The sequence below is a fragment of the Magnolia sinica genome, chromosome 7 (genome assembly GCF_029962835.1).
Source record: "Magnolia sinica isolate HGM2019 chromosome 7, MsV1, whole genome shotgun sequence".
Lineage (NCBI taxonomy): Eukaryota > Viridiplantae > Streptophyta > Magnoliopsida > Magnoliales > Magnoliaceae > Magnolia > Magnolia sinica.
The window spans coordinates 3028153-3050217 of NC_080579.1; the positions used below are offsets into that span (position 1 = coordinate 3028153).

General features: G+C 41.5%; 2 protein-coding genes across 2 annotated transcripts; both read right to left on the bottom strand.

Moving 5' to 3' along the window:
- Positions 1 to 257: 257 nt before the first annotated feature.
- LOC131251880 (putative disease resistance protein RGA1) lies at positions 258 to 2191 on the bottom strand. The gene is made up of 2 exons (XM_058252874.1): positions 1889 to 2191; positions 258 to 560 (listed from the first exon to the last, which is right to left on the bottom strand). Exons 1-2 carry the CDS (start codon positions 2189 to 2191, stop codon positions 258 to 260), a joined length of 606 nt encoding a protein of 201 aa, XP_058108857.1.
- A 3015-nt stretch (positions 2192 to 5206) lies between these two features.
- On the bottom strand, positions 5207 to 7445 carry LOC131251881 (putative disease resistance protein RGA3). Its single transcript, XM_058252875.1, has 4 exons — positions 7366 to 7445; positions 7174 to 7260; positions 5541 to 6832; positions 5207 to 5397 (listed from the first exon to the last, which is right to left on the bottom strand). The coding sequence occupies exons 1-4, from the start codon at positions 7443 to 7445 to the stop codon at positions 5207 to 5209; spliced, it is 1650 nt and encodes a 549-aa protein (XP_058108858.1).
- Positions 7446 to 22065: the final 14620 nt, after the last annotated feature.

A 22065-nucleotide genomic window follows, 5' to 3' on the forward strand; every position in this document is an offset into this window, starting at 1 on the left:
CCCCACAATGAAGGTTGTTAACATCCGAAGGCCAGTTACTCTCCCTATACCCTGCGGTACGTACTTCAACATTTCAGTAACTTCTAATTCTAGATGTCTCAGGCTTAACATTTTCCTCATCCCTCTAGGCAGTTTTCTGAGCTTCTCACAGTGATTTAGTCTCAAGGTCTGTAAATTTCCACAGTAACTAACTCCCTCTAGCAACTCCTCTATGTCTGTGTAAGACAAATCAAGATATCTCAAGTGTTTCAACTGCCCTACTGTTCGATGCAATTTCTTAATGCTACTATATCCCTTCCAAACTCTTCCAAATCAGAACGCTCTTCTGCACTCCGATGCTCAAGCGCTCTACAGCTGAACGATAACCAGCAATCATCATCAGACAAGACTGCCAGTTTGTATATGTGAGCCCTTCCCATTGCAATTGCAACCTTTTCACTACGAGTGGTTATAATGATTCGACTCCGAAAAGCACCAACTTGGAAGGGAAGTTTCAATTTATCCCACTTCTCACTATCTTCACTCCAAATGTCATCTAGTACAAGCAAGAATCTTTTCCCCTGCAACATTCCACATAGGCAAATTTGCAATTGATCCAAATCTAACTTTTCACCCTGAAATTCAGTATCTGCAGATTTTATAATTGATTCTATAATCCGTTTCACATCAAAATCTTCATAAACACAAACCTACATTCTCATATTGAAATGCCCCTTCACTTTCTCATCATTGTAGGTGAGCTGAGCAAGGGTGGTCTTGCCCACGCCCCCCATTCCAACAATAGAAATTACAAAGGGCACCTAGTTACCTCCTGCAAAAGCAAGTCTAGTACTTCATTTTCCTCATGTTCTCTACCTACAATTGACGATCCATCAAGTACGGAGCCTGTCTCTCGTTCCTTGATCTCACCCCGCCTCACTTCACTATCCACTCTCTCCCTCTCTCCACTATCTACTCTAAGACCCAATTGACTCGTCTCTCCAGCATTATAAGCTAATCTTTTCTGTGCCTTCTTTATCCTACTCCCGATTGATGGGGATTTTCTCCTCATGGCTCGACCGGTCGAGTGCCTCGCACAACTGGTCGAGGGTGGTGCTTGACCAGTCGAGTGGCACTCAACTCAAAGTCCAGCGACCAATTATGTTTATTCTTCCGCACTGCTCGACCAGTCGAGAGTCCGCTCGACCGATCAAGAACCCTACTCGAGCAGTCGAGGTTACGCAGATTCATGTCCGGATTTTGTGCAGACTGCGGAATTTTGAGGCGGTTTTCGATTGCCAAGGTGCGGAAGCGAGTTTCCTAAACTATAAATAGGGGTCTATAGGGCTTTTCTAGGGTATTGAGAAGGCTTTCTAAAGCTATTGTGTTAAGGGTTTTTTACAGCCAAGGTGAGAAAGAGAGAGAAAAAGAGAGAGAGAGAGAGAGAGAGAGAGAGAGAGAGAGAGAGAGAGGAAGCTTGTGGAAGGGAGGGTTATGCTCGTAGAGGTGATCTACTGTGCACTCAATATTTCAGCGCTTCTACATCCTCATAATCGGTGAGATCTCTCCGTTTTTCTTTATTCTCTTATTGTTCATTCACTCCTACATGTGTGAAAAAGGTTTAATCCAAGCGGTATATGCTTGTGATCGGTTATAACATTCTACTTCATAGTGGATTGTTGCTCTGGACTTGGTCCTGTAGTTTTTTACCTCTATGAGGGTTTTCTACGTAAAAATCTTTTATGTCATGTGGTTCGTGCTTTGATCTATTTCATTGCTATATTATCCCATAATTCTGGTGTTTGTGGGAGGCTAGATCCTAATTTTTTGTGCAACGGCCTCCAACACCAATTTTGCGGCGTAACACAACATGATTCAAACAAGTAATAGGCGAAAGATAGGTTCTTACCTCCTTCTTGCTGAAACAGGACCCATCACCTTCATCAGGTACTTGTGATCTGAGAACTTCCGTCGGCCATTCATCTAGTATGTCGTCGAGATCGTAGGCAATATCTTTGACCTTCTCTAACCAGATCTTCACAGCTCTGTCCTTCACCCGCCGTGACTCAGCATCTTCAAGCACAACTTGAATCAAGGTAAACGTACTAGAAAGGCTTTCAATCTCGTCAGCAACACCGACCAACGAAGCTACCTCATCTCCAAGAATTCTGTTCAATTTCTCTAATGCACATGAGACCAGCGAATCAACCATTTTTTTATTCTTTATTTCTCCCTTTTGGTAATGGGAAGAAAGGAGGAATTTGATGTGTGAGAGAACTGTGAGAGGATTAGAAATAGGCAATGATAAAGAAGAAAGGATAGAGGAGGATAGCAATGGTGAAGAAATGTGGGTTGCATTTGAACAATAGGAAAAGATCAGGACCGTTCATCTATGGAACGGCTGGAATAAGCTGACCCTCCAGAATTTTGAAGTTGTACTCTGTTTTATACTAGCTGTAATCTAATATACTAAAACAAGGATTCAACTGTCTATAAAAAAATAATTGTATGGTTGAAAATCAACCCACGGAAATGAGAAATATCCTCCCCTCTCCTTCTTCTTGTTAGGTTACGAAGCAAAAAATCACACTCATCAGACAACTGCAGGCATCCGATCAGTACCTTAGAAAATGGGCGGTCGAGATTGTTCACATAGAAATAAGTCCAATCAACAATCTGACCCATCCATTTGTTAGAGAACATCATGGATCGCTTATTGTTTCAAAGCACTCCTTTTATCAGATAATCCTATCTATCCCATCCACAGATTTAAAAATAGACGGCTATGTAAGAGAAGGAAAACTAACGGAATGTTTCAACTATCCGCTCATTGTCAATTTTAACAGTAGCTCTTAAAGCTATGTTCTAGACCTAATGATCGGTTCAGATTGATCGATTAGAATCTCTAAATATTCCATTTCTGACTATGATGAACATATCAAGGTACACCCTGACGCAGGGGATGACTTGAGTCGAGCACAGCTATTCCGAAGAACTTCACGCTATTTACAGACGGTGGTGATGTCTACCAGTGTGCAAGGTTTTCTCCCAAAAATAGTAGTTGTCTTGGTTGGCTTAACCAAGTTTAAAACGGGGAAATGACAGTCGATCCAACTGTATTTCACAAATCCGGCTTGGGCAACTTGGCCTAGCAGGGTTGGTTGGCTAAAGTAGTTCGTTCTACCCCAAAATTATATACTTTAAGTTCAATAACTCATTCCGGATTGCGAGATACGCCAGATCTAAGGTCCGACGGTCTAGATCACTTTTGTCATCGACCGGGCCTTTTCTAATCCATCTTAGCCATGTAGCTGTCCATGACCCTCTCTACATCAAACTCCCATGCGAGAATGGTCCGTAAAGTCATAAAATGTAATGGGACACATGTGGCTGGCGCGACTGAAGCAAGGTGGGGCCACATGTTTGTAATAAATCCACTCTGTCCATCCGTTTTTTCAGCTCATGTTAAGACATGAGACTAAATTAGATGCAGATCGAAAACTAAAGTAGGCCGCACGACTGGAAACAGAAGGATTCAACATCTACTGTGGAAACATTTGTGGGGTGTTAATATATTTTTGTTTTCAGTTCATTCCGGTAGCAGTGACGTTATGAACGTTCCATATGATAGATAAACATAACGACGGAACCAAGGAAGTTTTAACGGTAGGCATTTCCTTACAGAATCCACTGAGTTGTGCGAATGGCTCAAAGGAGATCATAGTCACATGGGCCCACTATATTTTATTTATCATTTATCTTAAATTTAATACATTTAAGCCACGTGTACAAATTTCTAAGAAAATATAAAATGGAAGAATAAAGAAAATAAATAAAAAAGTACAGCAGTTAAAAGAAAAAGCAACACAATTGCTAAGAACAAAAGCAAAAGAAAATCCTCTCTATCCTTCATTGAATAAATGTGATACGAGGGATGTGAGCAATCTTGTCTTTTTCTTTTCCTCCATCTGCATGGCTCTGTTTTAAGGGTGGACAGTCAAAGATCTTCAATTGTGGAATCACGGTGAGCTGATGCAACTCCTCTTGTAAAGACCTGAACTCTTCACACAGCTGGATTTTCAGAGCTTTGAAGGCTTTGAATTATTCCGACCAACCACAATGTAACGATATCAGCTGGCACTCCAAACCATCAAAGCACCCTCCCATTACTAATTTGTAAAGTCAGCTTCTGAAGGTGCGGTGGAAGGTTGTGGGCAACTCCTTCAGCTTTTTGCAATTATATATCGGTAGATAAATGAACGGTTAAGAAGAAGTGACCAATTATCCAATATACATGTGGCCATCTTATGATCTGATATATAATTGATCTTTGTGAAAAGGCTCATATGATCTTTAGTTATTCTCATATGTGTGCATGTGTGCGCACATGTGTGAAGGCAGACAGTACAATCATAAGCTTTATTAATTACTAGGAAGAAAATTTACAAAGAACCTGACCTCCAAAACCACAAACACATAAAAAGGCAGCCAACATCTGAAAAGCAGCCACCAGCAAAACCAGACTTTCATGGATGGCTTGATCATTATTAAAAAATAAAAATTTTAAAAAAAAATACAACAGTTACACACAACAACAAGTGGGTGGATCCCTGACTGTGAGGTCCACATTGATGTATGTGTCTTACATCTGTGCCATCCATCTGTTTTGCCAGCTCATTTTAGGGCATGAGCCCAAAAAGCAGCAGATCCAAATCTCAAGTAGACCATACCACATGAAACAGCCACGATTGGTCATTTAAAACTTCTCATGTTCCAAAAAACCTTTAAATCAAGTTGATAAGGTTGGATAGCAAATAAATATTACAGTAGGTCCTAGGAAGTTTTTAATGGTGATCATTCAATCACTACTGTTTTCTGTAGCATGGTCCACCTGAGAGTTCAATCTGCCACATTTTTGGACTCATGCTAGAAACTGATCTGAAGAAATGAATGGACGGCATGTATCTAAGATACATACATCAAGGTGGGACCCACAGATAGGAATCCACTGAGGCCGCCCCCCACAGCAACCACACAATTCTCCACTCCACCTCTTCTTACTGGGGTGGATCATTCAAATCAACAAATTATGATATTGGGGATGTGGGCAATCATATCCCGATCTTCTCCTCCATCATGGCAGCGCTCTTTTAAAACTGGACAGCCTAAGACCGTCAATTCCTGAAGCATGGTGAGCTTGCAGGGAAATGCTTTAAGCTTTGGGCAATTACTTATTGTTAATTGGAGGAGAGATGGCATAACCTCTCCTTCTCCACCTCTCAATTCCCACTCCTCGCTCCCATTTTGGCATCTGGAAGAAGATGAGGGTCTCGAGCTTCAGGAATGAGACACCACCACCACCACTTCCCGCATTGTTATCATCCCCAGTAAACTCACCACCCACCTTTCTCACCTCTCCTATTCCCAAAATTTCAAGGTGTTTAAGGGACAGTAATTTCCCAAGACCTGGCAATTGGTTACGTACTTCTGACAAGATGAGAGTATCACCTTGACTAGATTGGAAAACATAGGATCCTCTATCCACTTGGGAAGCTTGGAACCTTTGTAATTATATATTTCCAACTCTTTTAAATTTGTGTGGGGCTGGAGGATTTCAATCACAACCTCCATTCTCTTCACCTCATCATCCAATGCTTCACCGGGTCTGTACACATAATGCAAGTATAGCGAATGAAGGTGCTGCTTTTTATACAATTCTGCCTCTCTTGCTTCATCTCTGCTCATGACATTTTCCAAGCCAGTAATTTCAAGTCTTCCTAGAAGATTATTGAGGTATTTCAGTTCACCCCAGTTACATCCTTCATCATCATCACCACCCATGATGAACTTTGTTAAGGTCTGAAGGCCAGTTAGTCTCCCTATACCCTTTGGTAAGTACTTTATACCGATAAACCTTTCAAATTCTAGATGTCTCAGGCTAATCATTTTCTTCATCCCTCTAGGCAGTTTTCTAAGCTTCTTATAGTAATTGAGTCTCAAGGTCTGTAAATTGATGCAATTACTAACCCCTTCTGGCAACTCCTCCACGCCTGTGTCGGACAAATCAAGAAATCTCAAGTGTTTCAACTGTCCCACCGTTGGAGGCAATTTCTTAATGCTGGTGTTACTCAAGTCCAATGCCCTAAGACGTCTCCAATGATGAAATAAAATCTGTGGCACCATGGAGACACTTGAGTGGAGTAGCAGCATTCGCAGCTTGGGAGCCTTATACAAGGTGGATGAAATGCAAGCCACTTCATCAGCTTCATCACTGACAATTAAAAAAGAATGGCGGAGATTGTTTAGGTTCAACAAGGCCTGCTTTCTAATCTCCACCAACGAACAGTCACTTCCTGCAACAAATTGTGCAAGATCATGAACTAAATCATGCATCTTGTAATTGAGTATGTTCTTGTAATAATCGAATTCTGCAACTTGGAGCAACGAGCGTCTTAGTAAATCATCAAAATACAGCCTACCAATTTCCTCCATGTCTTCACTTTCCTCGCAGCGGATGAAACCTTGCGCCACCCATAACTTGACTATCATATCCTTCTCTATTTCCCAATCTTTTGGGAAAATAGAGAAATACGAGAAGCAATGCTTCAAAGCAGGAGGTAAATCATGGTTGGTTAGTAACAAAGCTGGTAAAATACCTCCCAAGACATCACCTGAGTTCCATATCTCGCTTCTCAAGACAAACTCCCACTCCCTTCTTGTCATTCTCGAGCACATAGCACTCCCTATTGCCTTCGCTGCAAGAGGCAACCCTCCACACTTCTTTACAATTTCTCTTCCAATCTCTTCCAAATCTGAACTCTCTTCTTCACTCCGATGCTCAAGCGCATTGCAGCTGAACACTAACCAGCAATAGACATCAGATAAGTCTGCCAGTTTATGAATGTGAACCCTTCCCCCATCGCCAATGCACCCTTTTCACTACGAGTGGTTATAATGATTCGACTCCCTAATGCACCAGTTTGGAAGGAAAGTTTCAGTTTATCCCACTTCTGACTATCTTCACTCCAAATGTCGTTGAGAACGAGCAAAAACCTCTTTCCATACAACATTTCACGGAGGTGGATTTGCAATTGATCTAAGTTTAATTTTTCACCTTTAAACTCAGTGTCTACAGATTTTATAATTGATTTTGTAATCCATTTCATATCAAAATCTTCAGAAACACACACCCACATTCTCATGTTGAAATGCTCCTTGACTTTCTCATCGTTGTAAGCAAGCTGAGCAAGGGCACGTTCGTTACCTCCTGTAGCAGCAAGCCTACACTACAACAAAATACGGTTTAGCCGACTGATGGGCTTACCCTTTGCCCGCAGCCCGTTTTAACAGCTGCGGGTAAAGGGTCCCTTGCTATTAAAAAAAAACCCTAAAGCCGTATCTCCCTCTTTCTCTGCCTCTCCCTTGCGCCGTATCTCCCTCTCCCTGCCTCTCCCTCTCCACTGCATCTCGCTCTCCTTCCCTCTCCCTCTCCCTATCGCACGCTCTCCTTCTCCCTCTCCCTCTCACTCTCGCGTGCTCTCCCTCTCCATCTCCCTCCTTCTCTCTGCCTCTCCGGCCCACTCCCTCTTGCGCGCTCTCCCTCTCCCTCTCCCTCTCCCTCTCCGCTCGCTGTCCTCTCACTCTTTGAAGTTTCAAGTGTTCCTTCATCTCCACGGCGGAGATCGGAGGAGTTGGTAAAAAATAAAAAAAACCCTAGATCTCTTTCGCTCGCTTTCTGTGAGATCTCGATCTTCCTTCGATTCCATCATAAGCAGGTGATTTTCCCATCTCTGCCCTAATTTTTCTATTTTCTGCACTGGATCTTCTGTAGATGCGTTTTCATGATGCGATTTCCAACTTGAGGCTATTTTCTGTGCACTGAGGGTTTCTGTATTTGATTTTGCAGAATTGACAACTGGAAACGTGAACATATACGGCAGTTCCTGAGAGAGAAGGTGAAGCTGGTGCATCAGCAAGCTAAGATTTGAATCTCAGGTTCCGTTTCTCCTCTCTTAATTGCTATATAGGAGTCTCCATCCTATTTGATTTAGTTTCAATAATTAGATTTACTCAAAATTTCAAATTTGCAATTATGATGTTGTTGGTTTGTTAAATTTAGATTTCGTTTCATATGTTCATATGAAGATTGTTCTATGGTATTGACAAACAGTTTTCTAGCTCAATCTGAATGCTTTCTCATAACACAGATAGGTTACTATGTAGCTCGGGCATTCAACACGAGCACAATATGGTGATTAAGAATACGAAAGCAGAAAATCAGGAAATTTTCATTTTTTTTTCCAAATTCCATATCAGTCTGTCGACTGTGCTCTGTTGAATTGTGTTAGCTATTGCGATTGTAGATTCCATTTCATGCATTCATGTGAAGATTATTCTATGGTACTGACAAATGGTTTTCTAGCCAAATCTGGAAGCTTTTCAAAAAACAAACAAACAAACAAACAAACAGATCAGTTACTATGTAGCGCAGGCATTGAAGACAAGCACAATAAGGTAATCAAGAACACCAAAGCGAAGAAAATTAGGAAATCTCATTTGGGTTTTTCCATATTCCATGTCAGTATCTGTTGACTTTGCTGTGTCGAATTGTTTTAGATATTGCCTTAGTAGATTCTGTTTCATATGTTCATATGATGATTGTTTTATGGTACTGACAAATGGTTTTCTAGCCAAATCTGAAAGCCTTTTTTTCACAAAAAAGAGTGGTAGCTATGTAGCTTAGGCATAGAACACAGGCACAATAAGGTAATCAAGAACACCAAGCCAAAGAAAATGAGGAAAATCTCCTTTGGGTTTTTCTGATTTCCATGTCAATGTTGGTTGACCGTGGTCTCTGTATCAGATTGTGTGAGATATTGCGATTGTAGATTCTGAATCATACGTTCATATGAAGATTGTTTTATGGTACTAACTAATGGTTTTCTAGCTAAATCTGAAAGCTTTCCTCACAAGTCAGATTGGTTATGTAGCTCAGGTACTGAACATGAGCACAATGCAGTCATCAAGAACACCAAACCAAAGAAAACATGGAAAATCCCTTTTGGGTTTTTTCCAAATTCAATTGCAATGTTGGTCCACTGTGGTCTGTGTTGAATTGTGTTAGCTATTTCCATTGTAGATTCCTTTCATATGTTTGTATGATGATTATTTTATGGTACTGACAAATGATTTTCTAGCCAAATTGAAAGTTTTTTCTCACAAAGCAGATTGATTGTTATGTAGCTTGGGCATTGAACACAAGCACAAAATGGTCATCAAGAACACCAGAGCAAAGAAAATGAGGAAATTTTCATTTGGGTCTTTTGAATTCCTTGTCAATGTTTGCTGAACGTGCTGTGCCGAATTTGCATTAGATATAGTGATTGTAAGACTATGGAATGTCAAAATTCCTCCTACACATTTCCCAAACTACCATCATTGCCTAGTGCTGGTTTCAGCTGATGTTAGATTCTATGATACCTAGATATGGATATGATTCAATGGGTTACAGCCTTTTGTTGTGAATCCTGACAATCCTGACATTGCAAGGTGGAATGAGAGAACAGGATTCATGTAGCCAACCTCAAGTAGATTTGGATGGTCTGGATTGCCATACAAGCATGCCATGTGTATGTCTAAAGTCTCACCACCATTTTCTAAATGGTGCAAAACTAACTATTGACTCCCCTTGCTCAAGACCTGACAGATGACTCTTTTTTTTTTTCTTTTTAAATTTATGGGCAGTGAAAATTATAATGATGGAGAAATTCCAAGTATCGCATGGTAGCTTATGCTGAGGGTTAAAATATTTCAATGGAGACGTATCCTATGGCAGTAGGATTGCGCCTACAACTAACCGACCGGTAAAAAATGGAAACAAATCTGTTGGGATAGTGCCCTTCATGGTGATGCTGGTTTTTTGAATTGGCCACTTGGATTCTGATTCACCCTAAGCAGAGTAGCAGACCTCCTTGAGTAGTAAACCTTGATGATGGTGATGCTGGTTCTAATTGAAAATAAGTTGGTCCATTTGTTCCACTCAAACATCTTTCTTTGGCAGTCCAGCAGACTATGAAACTGAACCTTTTCTGGGTCAAACAATTTGAGCTTGTTTTAGTTCTTTCATTTAAGCAGAGCAAGTTCGATTGGATCTTGCTTGCAGCCAGATGAATGCATAATATTTCTCAATTGGTTTTGATTAAATTATTGTTTGGTTTTATCTGAATTTTGCTGGATCTGAATTGGCATCAACCAATTCTCATTTTACCTTTGATTTGTTGTAGGAAAAATCAATGAACTGGAATTATCAAATGATAATGCTGAGAGTTCAGCGGATTTTTGTTCCGTAGACTCGGATTGGTCTTCTCCTGATAAGAGATCCATTTCATCAACTAATGTGTATAAGGTGAACTCCCAAGGAAGCTCAACAAGAACTCCAAATTCTGAGTTGTCTACAAGGTGGAGGCATACCCGCAATTTCTCACCCGCTGCAAGCCAGTTAACACTCTACAAGGTAGAGAATCTCTTACAGCCTGTTTGAAGGCAAGTAGAGTGAACCTCAATGGCAGCTACACAGCTCACCAAAGATCGACAGAAGAAACCAGTCCCTTGGAAACAATGGCAATCATTGGCAATGAGGAGATCATTGACATTAACCAAGGTATTAGCTGCTTAGATTGGTGTATAATTTTTTTTTAAAAAAAAAAAACTAGGATACATGTGGGTCACCTTTTCTTTTTCTTTTTTTCTTTTTTTTTTAATACTTTTTGATAAGAAAGATTTTCTCTATTGCTACGGATTTTAGGTCGCCGTGATCTCTATAGCTACGGATTTAAACCGTAACAAGATTTAAAGGGGTGAGATCCCATGGCTACGGTCGTACTGTGAGATAGTCATCTTTAGCTACGGATTTTATCCGTAGCTTTTGACCTATAGTCTGGTAGTGTAGCAAAAAACTGATAATTTAGCGGCGTCCAGCACAACTGTCAGTAAAGGTCCTAACCGCCGGTAAAGCCTTTACCGACTGAGGCTTTACCGGCTGTTAACTAACCGCGGGCAAAGGATTTGCACGCGGTTTTCTGGGTCTTTACCGGCGGTTTTGACCGCCGGCAAAGGCCAGTTTTCTTGTAGTGCTAGGACTTCATTTTTTTCATGTTCTCTACCTACAATTGTGTTGTCAAAAGTCTTAAATCTGTAATTTTTTGGGTTGCTCGACCAGTCGTGGGTCAGCCTTGACCGGTTGTGGGAGCTGCACGACTAGTCGAGCAGTGTTTGACTCAAAGTCTAGCGAACTCACCTTTTGGTGTCCGGGCCGCTCGACCGGTCATGGGGATATCTCGACCGGTCATAGGGGTCCCTCGACCGGTCAAGCAATCTACTTGACCAGTTGAGGTTGCGCAGATTTGTTTCCAGATTTGATGCAGACTGCGAAAATTTGAGTCGGTTTTCGCAAGGTTGTGAAAGGGAAGTTGCCAAAAATATAAGGATGTGTCCCCTAGGACTTTTCTAGGGTATGAAAAATAATTCTAAAGCTTTCTAAAGGGGTTCTAGGGTTATCAAAGGGCGTAGCAAGGGTGACATTTAAGGTTGTTCGAATCGGGTAAGTCATCTCTCTTGTAATTTTCTTCTCATAGTAGATTTATGTCGCTTTGTACCATGGTTTTTTTCCGCAAGGGTTTTCCACGTTAAAACTTCGTGTTTTTCTGTGATTGCTTGTTACTATTGAATTGTTATCCTAGGTCTAGATTTGTGTGATTCCGCAACACAAATCTCCAACAAGTGGTATCAAAGCAATTGTTGGGGTACAAATCTGAATCTGCAAGATTAGTAATAATGAGAAACGGCAAGTTTGATATTGAGAAGTACTCAGACAAAAATAATTTTGAGTTATGGAAGGTTAAGATGATTAACCTGTTAACCAAGCGAGGCAAGCTTAAGGCTCTTAAGGAGCGGAAATCTATCGTGAAAGATGATGAATGGGAAAACCTTAATAGTAATGCTTTAGCCTCTATCTATTTATGTCTCACGGATGATGTTCTCTATAATGTTTTGAGGGAGAAAACGGTGGTTAGTTTGTGGGCGAAGTTAGAGAACATCTATGCAAAAAAGTCTTCTGAAAATCGCCTACACTTGAAGCTACAATGTTATTCTTTCAAGATGGCAGAAGGTGGAGATCTAGAAGCCCATATCAGCAACTTTAATAAATGATGTGCAAATTGTTGGATACGGAGGAAGTGGTCAAAGATGAGGAACAGACATGTATATTATTGAATTCTCTTCCTACATCATATGAGTCTTTCAGGGACACGATGTGCACCGCAAATAAAACTCTAAGTGTTGACACCGTTATCTCAGCCCTTCAAGGAAAGGCTATGAGAAAGTTAAACGGTGACATGAGGGCATCTTCCGATGCACTGATTACGATGGGCAGAGATTCTAAGCGAGGTACAGGGTCCTCAAGACGTAGATCCAAATCCAAGGTCAAGGGCAAAGGAAAATTAAAGTGTTGCAATTGTGGGTTGGCTGGACACATGAAGAAGGATTATAGAAATCGTAAAATGAAGAAAGAAAATTCAACGACTTCTTCCAAGGAGGCCAATGTGGTCACATCCGATGAAGAATCAAGTGGTGGTGATGTTCTGTCTGTTTCCATGATTAGTCACTTACACAACAATCATAAAGATGAGTGGATTGACACAGGAGTATCCTATCACATAACTCCTCATCGGAGTTGGTTTACCAGTTACAAAGAATGCGATGATGGACAGGTTTTTATGGGCAATGACAATGCCTGTAATGTTGTGGCTATTAACATGGTTAGCATCAAGATGTTTGATGGGATAGAGCGTACCTTGACTAACGTCAGACACGTTCCTGATATGAAGAAAAGTCTGATTTCTCTCGGTGCACTCGAGGCTATAGGGTGTAAGTTCACCGGTATTGATGGTGTCCTTAAAGTTTCAAAAGGGGCACTCATGGTTATGAGAGCGCAAAGGTACAGAAACCTTTATAGGTTAATTGGGAGCACTTCGGCAGGTGGAGCGGCAACAGCTATTGTAGAGTCCACGTCTCTATGTATGTGACATACTCGTCTGGGCCACATGAGCGAGCGAGGGATGAAGGTACTTTCTGATCGATGTTTGATTCCAGCTTTTAAATTTTCTGATTTAAATATATGCGAGCATTATATATATGGTAAACAATCTAAACTGTCTTTTTAATCTGGAAAACATGTTTGTAAAGGAGTGCTTGATTATGTGCACTCTGATGTATGGCGATCATCGACAAAAGTTTCCATTGGGGGATTGTCATAGTTTATTTTATTCATTAACGACTACTCCAGGAAAGGGTTTACTTCATGAAACATAAATCCGAAGTTTTTACCATATTCAAGCAATGGAAAGTAATGGTGGAAAAACAGCCAAGGCGAAAAATAAAGGTTTTAAGGACTGACAATGGTGAAGAATTTACTTCCACTGAGTTTAATGATTATTGCAAAGATGAAGGGATCAGCAGGTACAACACAAAAGGGATCATCAAGTACAACACAGTGCGCCACACGCCCGAGCAAAACGGTGTGCCTGAGCGAATGAATCGAACTCTCCTGGAGAGAGCCAGATGCATGTTAAGTAATGTTGCATTGGGTAAGGACCTATGGACAGAGGCCGTTAACACGACTTGTTATTTGGTAAACCGATCTCCTTCAACGGCAATTGAATGTAAAATTTCAGAGGAAGTATGGAGTTGTCAGAAAATCGACTACTCAGATCTACGCATATGTGGTTGTGAAGCTTACTCTCATGTACCGTCATTTGAGAGAAATGAGCTAGACCATAGAGCCAAAAAGTACATCTTTGTTAGCTATGACATTGGTGTGAAAGGTTACAGGTTATTTAACAAAGTCACACATAAGGTCATCACTAGCCGTGACGTCAGATTCGATAAAAGCTCCTTATTTCGCAAGAATGATCAAGAGGAGCAAGAGGAACCAGAAAGGTTGATCATTGACGTCCAGATTGACTCAGATGAAGCTCAGGCAGAGATAGACGCGCAGACAGAGGTACAAGATCAGGGGGAGCAGCCACCTGTGAGAAGGAACCCACCACATGATCGCAGGTTACCAGCGAGATACAAGGACGACTCTAATTTTCATATGCCCTCATTACAGATGAGGAGGGACCCGTCTACTATTCAGGAGGCTCTTGACGAGACTGATGTAGAAAAGTGAAAGGTGGCTATAGACGATGACATGGACTCGTTGCACAAAAATCACACATGGGAGCTGGTAGAGCTTCCCATGGGCCGAAAAGCAATCGAATACAAGTGGTTATTCAAAAGGAAATAGGATAGATACAAAGCAAGGTTGGTAACGAAGGGTTATGCTCAGAGAGAATGAATCGACTTCACAGAGATATTCGCGCCGGTGGTTTGGCAGGTATCTATCAGATTCGTGTTGGCGCTGGTTGCCGAATACAATCTTGAGCTGGAACAGATAGATGTAAAGACTGCATTCCTGCATGGGGAATTGAAAGAGCAGATCTACATGAAACAACCAGAGGGCTACAAAGTTAAAGGCGCAGACAAAAATGTTTGCAGGTTAATGAGGTCGTTGTACGGCCTAAAACAGTCGTCTAGGCAGTAGTATAAAAAAATTGATTCTTTCATGGTGAGTCAGAAATTTACTTGAAGCAAATACAATCATTGTGTCTATTACAAAATACTGAGTGATGAAAAATTCATTATCCTAGTACTGTATGTTGATGATATGTTGATCGCCTATCATGATATGTCTGAAATCAACATACTGAAGACTTAATTATCATGGACATTTAAGATGAAAGATCTTGGGACTGCAAAGAGAGTTCTTAGCATAGATATTCATAGAGACATGAAGAAGAGCAGGTTTTGGTTATCACAGGTAGAATACCTTGAAAAAGTATTGATCAAGTATAGGATGAATCAGGCAAAGCCAGTGAGCATTCCCCACGCGGCTCACTTTAAGCTTTCCTCAGAACAATGTCCTAAATCCAATAAGGAAAAGCAGGTTATGTCTCACGTGCCCTATTCAAATGCGGTTGGCAATTTAATGTATGTCATAGTCTGTACGAGACCGGATATTTCATAGGTGGTCGGTGTTGTGAGCAGATACATGTCAAACCCCGGTAAGCAACATTGGGAAGCGGTGAAATGGCTACTTCGATACATTCGAGATACAAAAGACTACGTCTTAACTTTTGAGAAAACAAGGACAAAGTTGGTTGGGTATGTGGATTCCGACTACGCAGGCAGTATAAATTTTAGAAAGTCCACTCCAAGATACTCGTTTGTACTAGCGGGTGGAGCAATCAGTAGGATGTCGAAGCTTCAGTCCGTGGTGGCTCATTCTATGACCGAAGCAGAATATCGGAGTGACGGAAGCGTTTAAAGAAGGTGTTTGGCTCAGAGGCATGATAAATTAGTTGGGACTTCAGCAGGAGCACGTGCCGGTTAACTGAGATAGTGAGAGCGTTATCAATTTGGCTAAAAATTCGGTTTATCACTCACGTACTAAACACATTAATGTTCGTCACCACTTTATCCGATAGGTGCTTGAGGAAGGAGGCGTCACACTGGAAAAGATTCACACCAGTGTGAATCCAGCAGACATGCTTACCAAGGTCGTTCCTATTGAGAAGTTCAAGTTCTATGCAACTTCTCTAGGCTTGGTGATAGCGTAAAAGAAGGACGGAGTGTGCACAAGAAGCGTTGATTAAAGCTATGATGCAATGAAGAGATAAGGGAAGAGGTCAAGGAGCTATACGGTTGAAGATTGAAGACTTGGTGGAGATTGTTGTCAAAAGTCTTAAATCTATAATTTTTTGGGTTGCTCGACTGGTCGTGAGTCAGCCTCGACCGGTCGTGGGAGCTGCACGACTAGTCGAGCAGTGTTTGACTCAAAGTCCAGCGAGCTCACCATTTGGTGTCCGGGCTGCTCGACCGGTCGTGGGGATAGCTCAACCGGTCGTAGGGGTCCCTCAACCGGTCGAGCAGTCTGCTCGACCAATCGGGGTTACGCAGATTCGCTTCCGGATTTGATGCAGACTACGGAAATTTGAGTCGGTTTTCGCAAGAGTGCGAAAGGGAAGTTACCTAAACTATAAGTAGTTGTCCCTATGGCTTTTCTAGGGTATGGGAAATAATTCTAAAGCTTTTTAAAGGGGTTCTAGGGTTGTCAAAGGGTGTAGCAAGGGTGAGATTCGAGGTTGTTCAAATCGGGTAAGTCTTCTCTCTTGTAATTTTCTTTTCATAGTGGATTTCTGTCGCTTTGTGCCGTGGTTTTTTCTCGCAAGGGTTTTCCACGTTAAAAATTTGTGTTCTTCTGTGATTGCTTGTTACTATTTAATTGTTATCCTAGGTCTGGATCTGTATGATTCCACAACACAAATCCCCAACAAATTGATGCTCGATCAAGTAGCGAGCCTGTCTCTCGTTCCCTGATCTCATCCCGCCTCACTTCATTATCCACTCTCTCCCTCTCTCCACTATCTACTCTAAGACCCAATTGGCTCCTCTTTTTCGATATCATCTAATCTACCCCTCATTTCCTTTATCCTACTCCCAATTTTGTGGCGTAACACGACATGATTGAAGCAAGTAACAGGCGAAAGGAAGCTTCTTACCTTCTTCTTGCTGAAACAGGAACCATCACCTTCATCAGATGCTTGTGATCTGAGAACTTCTGTCATCCACTCATCTAGTATGTCGTCTAGATCGTAGGCCACATCTTTCACCATCTCCAACCAGTTCTTCACTGCTCTGTCCTTCACACGCCAAGACTCAGCATCTTCAAGCACAGCTTGGATCAAGGTGAATGTACTGGAAAGCTTTTTGATCTCCTTAGTGACACCAACCAAGGAAGCTACCTCATCTCCAAGAATTCTATCCAATTTCTCTATTGCAAATGAAACCAGCGAATCAACCATTTTTTTTTTCTTCTTCTTCTTTCTTTCTCCTGTTGATAATGGGAAGAGGGCTCTGGGAGGCTTAGAAATATACATGGAATGGTTCAATGACTTTCACGAGTCATCAAGAAAAGAGGATGGAGAAGCAAAGATGGAGAATTGTTCCTTACATCCGCGCCGGCCATTTGTTTTGACAGATCATTTTAGTGAAAGATTCAAAAAATGAAGCAGACCCCAATCTGAGGTGAACCACACCACACGAAAAAGTGATGATTGACTAAAACACTTCTCGTGGACCATGAAAATTTTAGATCAAATTTATATTTGTATAGTCCATTCATCCAGGTCTTTTTGACCTTATCAACAGGTTGGATGGAAAATAAATATTCCAGTGGCCCCTAAGAAGTTTTTAATGATGGGTATTCAATCACCACTGTTTTCTGTAGTGTGGTACACCTAAGATTTGAATTTTGTTCATTTTTGGAATCGTGGCTAAAATGAGCTTTCAAAACGGATGGGCAGCGTGGAGATGTAAGACACATACATCGAGGTGGGCCCTACAGCCAGGGATCCGGAGATACTCCCAAACCGCGATGGTTAAGAAGTGTAGGTTGCATTTGAACAATTCAAAAGAGTTTGGATCATTGTCTACCCACAGCATTATTGAACTAGAGATTCTTCCAAAAGATCAGGACCGTTCATCTATGGAACGGTTGGGATAAGTTGACCATTTGTAATATACTAAAATAAAGATTCACTAGTATATAAATATATATTTACAGAAGAGGGGACGTACAGGTAAGGGCTGGGCTTTGTGGGGCCCACCCTGATGTATGTGTTTCATCCACGCCGTCCATCCATTTTGTCGGATCATTTTAGTGCATGAGTCGGAAAATTAGGTATATCAAAGCTCAAGCGGAGTACACGGAGAGAGGATTAGGTGAGACCCATATCCTCCGGAGGTGGGTGGGACCCCAAGGCTCACAGTGATTTATGTGCCTTAAATCCACACCGTCAAACTATTTTTAAAGCTCATTTTACGGCATGATCCCAAAAATGAAGCAAATCCGAATCTTACGTGGACCATACCATAGGAAACGGCAATGATTGAATCCTCACCATTAAAAAGTTCATGGGTGGGGGCCACCGTAATGCTTATTTTCCATCCAACCTGTTGATATGGTCACAAGGATCCGGATGAAGAGACCACACAAATATCAGCTTAGATCCAAAACTTTTGTGGCTCACGTGAAAGTTTTTAATGATCGATTACCACTATTTCTTGTACTATGGTCCACCTGAGATTTGGATCTGCTTCATTTTTCGGATCATGGCCTAAAATATGCTTTCAATTTGGATGGACAGTAGGGATGTAGTCACATACATCACCCCACAGTCAACGGTCTGCGCTCTCCGTACACAGTAGAGATTGAACGACTACCATTAAAAAACTTGCTGGGAGACGCAGAAGTTTTAATCTAGCTGATATTTTTGTGTTTTCCCTTCAGCCATGTCTATGCTACCCTATGGACACGTTGGATGGCAAATAACATCAGGGTGGGCCCTACAATGGTTTCAACGGTGGGCAAAGCGTTGGATCTGTTTTTTTTTTTTTTTTGATTAAATTCTAAAATGATTTAAAGAAATAGATGGACGGTACAGATAAAACATATAAATTAAATTACGGTGGACCCCACCGAGCCACTGCCCGGAGCAAGTCAATCCAGGCAGGCGCAGGACGCATTCCGAATCCTAGAAGGGATTTCGGCTACTTTTTCAAAGCATATCAGGCACGGAATCTCGTGACGAACGAAGCAAAAAATAAAAAATAAAAATCAACTCCATGCATTCACACCGGTGGGCCAACCGTCGATGTGCTCTGTCAAGAGAGTTCATAACTGATGAATGATCAGGTTGGCCCACCAAAGCCTGAAAATGGACGGTTGGAACTAAGATGGATAGTCGGTCCACTAGATTAGCATATGTGTTACTTTAGTCATGTTGCATTTCCACGGGCTCCATTGGATGAACGCCCACGGTTTGCCGCGTTTCATGGAGAATCGGACTTTTTCTTCTATGAAGCATTCTAAAATTATGATCTGGACCATTCATCAGGTTCACAGCACTGGATACAGCACCGTCAGATGGGGTGCCACTTGATGCTTGTCTATGAACGGTTGTGGGGATGACGTGTGTTGGATGGTTTGCTTTTTTCTTTTTTTGTTTTCTTTGATTTTTCTTTTGTAGCCGTAGGGGTGTACATCGAGTCGAACCGAGTCAGCTGGCCTCAGCTCGACTCGGCTCGGCCACTAGCTGACCTCAGCTCAAACTCGGATCCGCTCGGTCCTCGAGCCTGGCTGGCCGGCTCAGCTCGGGCCTATTTTGAGCCAAGTTCACCATTGCAGCATTTCCACAAACACCATTTTCAAAATCTCACATTATGTAAAACAAAAGCAATGGTTTTACAGGTATTTTATCAAACACCTTCTAAGCAACATAGAAACCAAGAAAAAAAATAAAAGGATATTTGTTTCATGTACATACCTTCCTTACCACCAGCCACACTTCGTTGAGTCATTTCATCAAACACTTGGTGAGCAACATCAATAGCAAAGTAACCGAGTCACCAAACTAGTTCGACTTGAGTTGGATTCGATCCGAGTCAAGTTGAGCTAGGTTCGAGCTCAAAAAATCAGTTCGAACTCAGCTTCAAACTGAGTTGAATCAAGCTTTTTCGAGTCAAGTCGAGCGAGATAACCGAGCTAACTCGGTTTGTGTACACCTAAGGTTGGGCTGTCAACGGGCCAGGGCTGGGCTGACTCAGATCAGGCCCGTTGGGCCGGCCTATTGAAAATTTTGATTAAGCCCGGGCTCATTAACTCCCCTGATTATAGGCGGTGTGGAAAATTACGGGCTTCGTGCACCAAAAGTCTCACACGTTCTCGGAAGGTCCGGCAGAGAATATTGAAGTTGAATCTGTTTCGTTGTTGGGGGAGTCATTTGATACTCTGGCATCATGTGGTACTTAGATACCCAGCACTCACAAACTCCAGAGGTGGCATACATTAACTCAAATTAAAGGGATGGCAGTTTCCCAAGACCTGGCAACACTTGTAACATCCCAATAGTATCAGTTTGGCTAGATTGCGAACACCGGATCCTCTGTCCACTTGGGAAGCTTGGAATTGTAACACAATATTTCAAACTCTTTCAACTTTCTGTGGGGCTGGAGACTTGTAAGCAAGTCCTTGACACAGGGATGAATGTGATGAGGTAGATCACCATCTTTCTCATGGGGATAATTACTTTGAATCCGGAATTCATGGAGCTTCTCTGGACTCCTCATAGACACTTATCGAATCCACAAGAGAAAATAAGGAAAATAAAAATAAATTGTAGAAAATTCATAAATTAATTGATGACTGATATAAACAAGCTTACAACCCTTTAAATAGGGATATAAAACCTTGGAAGAAGTTTTGGAATTAAACTACAACTAAAACTCATAGAAATCGTGACTTGCTATAAATAGCAAACTTACTATTTATAGACGGTCATAATTCCTACTAAACATATCGGTTTTCGGCTTAAAGTAGTAAGTGTCCTATTTGGCTTTACTATGTTATTCTCCTAATTATTTTAAGCACTTTTCATGTTGGACACAACTTCTAAAGCCCAAAGAATGAAGAGTTATCATCAAACTAAAACTTACTATAAATAGTAAAAATGAAAATAAAATAGAAATTCGACCGTTGATTTGATGGTATTTTACAAATTCGGCATGCGTAACCCGACATAGAGAGGTTGGGTGGCTAAAGTGGCTCGTCTTACCCCAAAATCATATATGGCACGTCGAATTACTCATTCTGATTTGCGAGATATGCCCGTTTTAAGGTCCTAATGGTTGGGATCACTTCTGCCTCTAATCGGGCCTTTTCTGGTCCATCTTGCCATAAAATGGTCTGCGACCCACTCTACATCAGTCTCCTCCACTTCAAAAGAACTTGTCATCGAGTTCTCATCCTGCTTTGGTTCATGATACTCGGTCAGGTCCGCGACGTTGAAAGTACATGAGATCACCATGTCATCTAGAAGATCAACAATGTAAGCATTGTCATTGATCTTTCAGAGGATCGATATCAGTCCAATCTTCTTATTCTTCAATTTGTTGTACGTACTAATTGGAAATCTCTCCTTACGTAAATGGACCATAATGTGGTCACCCACCTCGAACACCTTTTGTCATTGATACTTGTCGACTTGCTCATTATACTTTTCATTTGAGGCATGTAACTTGGTTTACACCTCCGCATGAATGCCCATGATCCTATCGGTCATATGTTCTGCTATAACGCTCAAGCCTGGGAGCTTGGGCAGAGGGACCAAGTCAAGTGTGTAGCGAGTCACTTGACCGTAAATAATCTAGAACGAGGACTTCCCTGTCGAACGGTTCACCATGTTATTGAATGCAAACTCTGCTTGAGATAAGGTCAAATCACATTGTTTTGGTTTTTCACCTAAAATACATCAAATAAGGTTTCCCAACATGTGATTCACAACTTCAATATGCTCATCAATCTGTGGGTGGTAGGCGCTACTGAACTAAAGTTATGTATCGAATAGAATCCACAAAGTCTGCCAAAAGTGGGTAATGAACTTCGTGTCATGGTCAGAAGTAGTGGTCTTGGGAACCTAGTGTAGCTGCGCGACCTCTCTGAAAAATAGATTCACCACGTGTGTTGCATCAAGGGTCTTCTTGCATGGGATAAAGTGTGTCATCTTTAATAAACGATCTACTAACATGAACACCAAATTAATGTCGTGTTGTATTCATGGGAGACCAACCATAAAGTCCATAAATAAATCCTCCCAAGGGTCATCAGGCATAGGTAACGGGGTGTAGAAACACATATTCTGAGACTGTCCCTTGGAGGTCTGACGAACATAACAACGTTATACTTCTTTTCTCATGTCATGTACCAATTGTAGCCAGTAATACCACTCATTCACAAGAGCTCGCAACTTGTCTCACATAAGGTGTCCACCAAGTCCACCTCCATGTAGCTCCTAAATAATCTACTCCCTCAGATAACTTTGGGGGATGCACAATCGATTCCCTTTGAAGAGGAAACTGTCTTATATATGT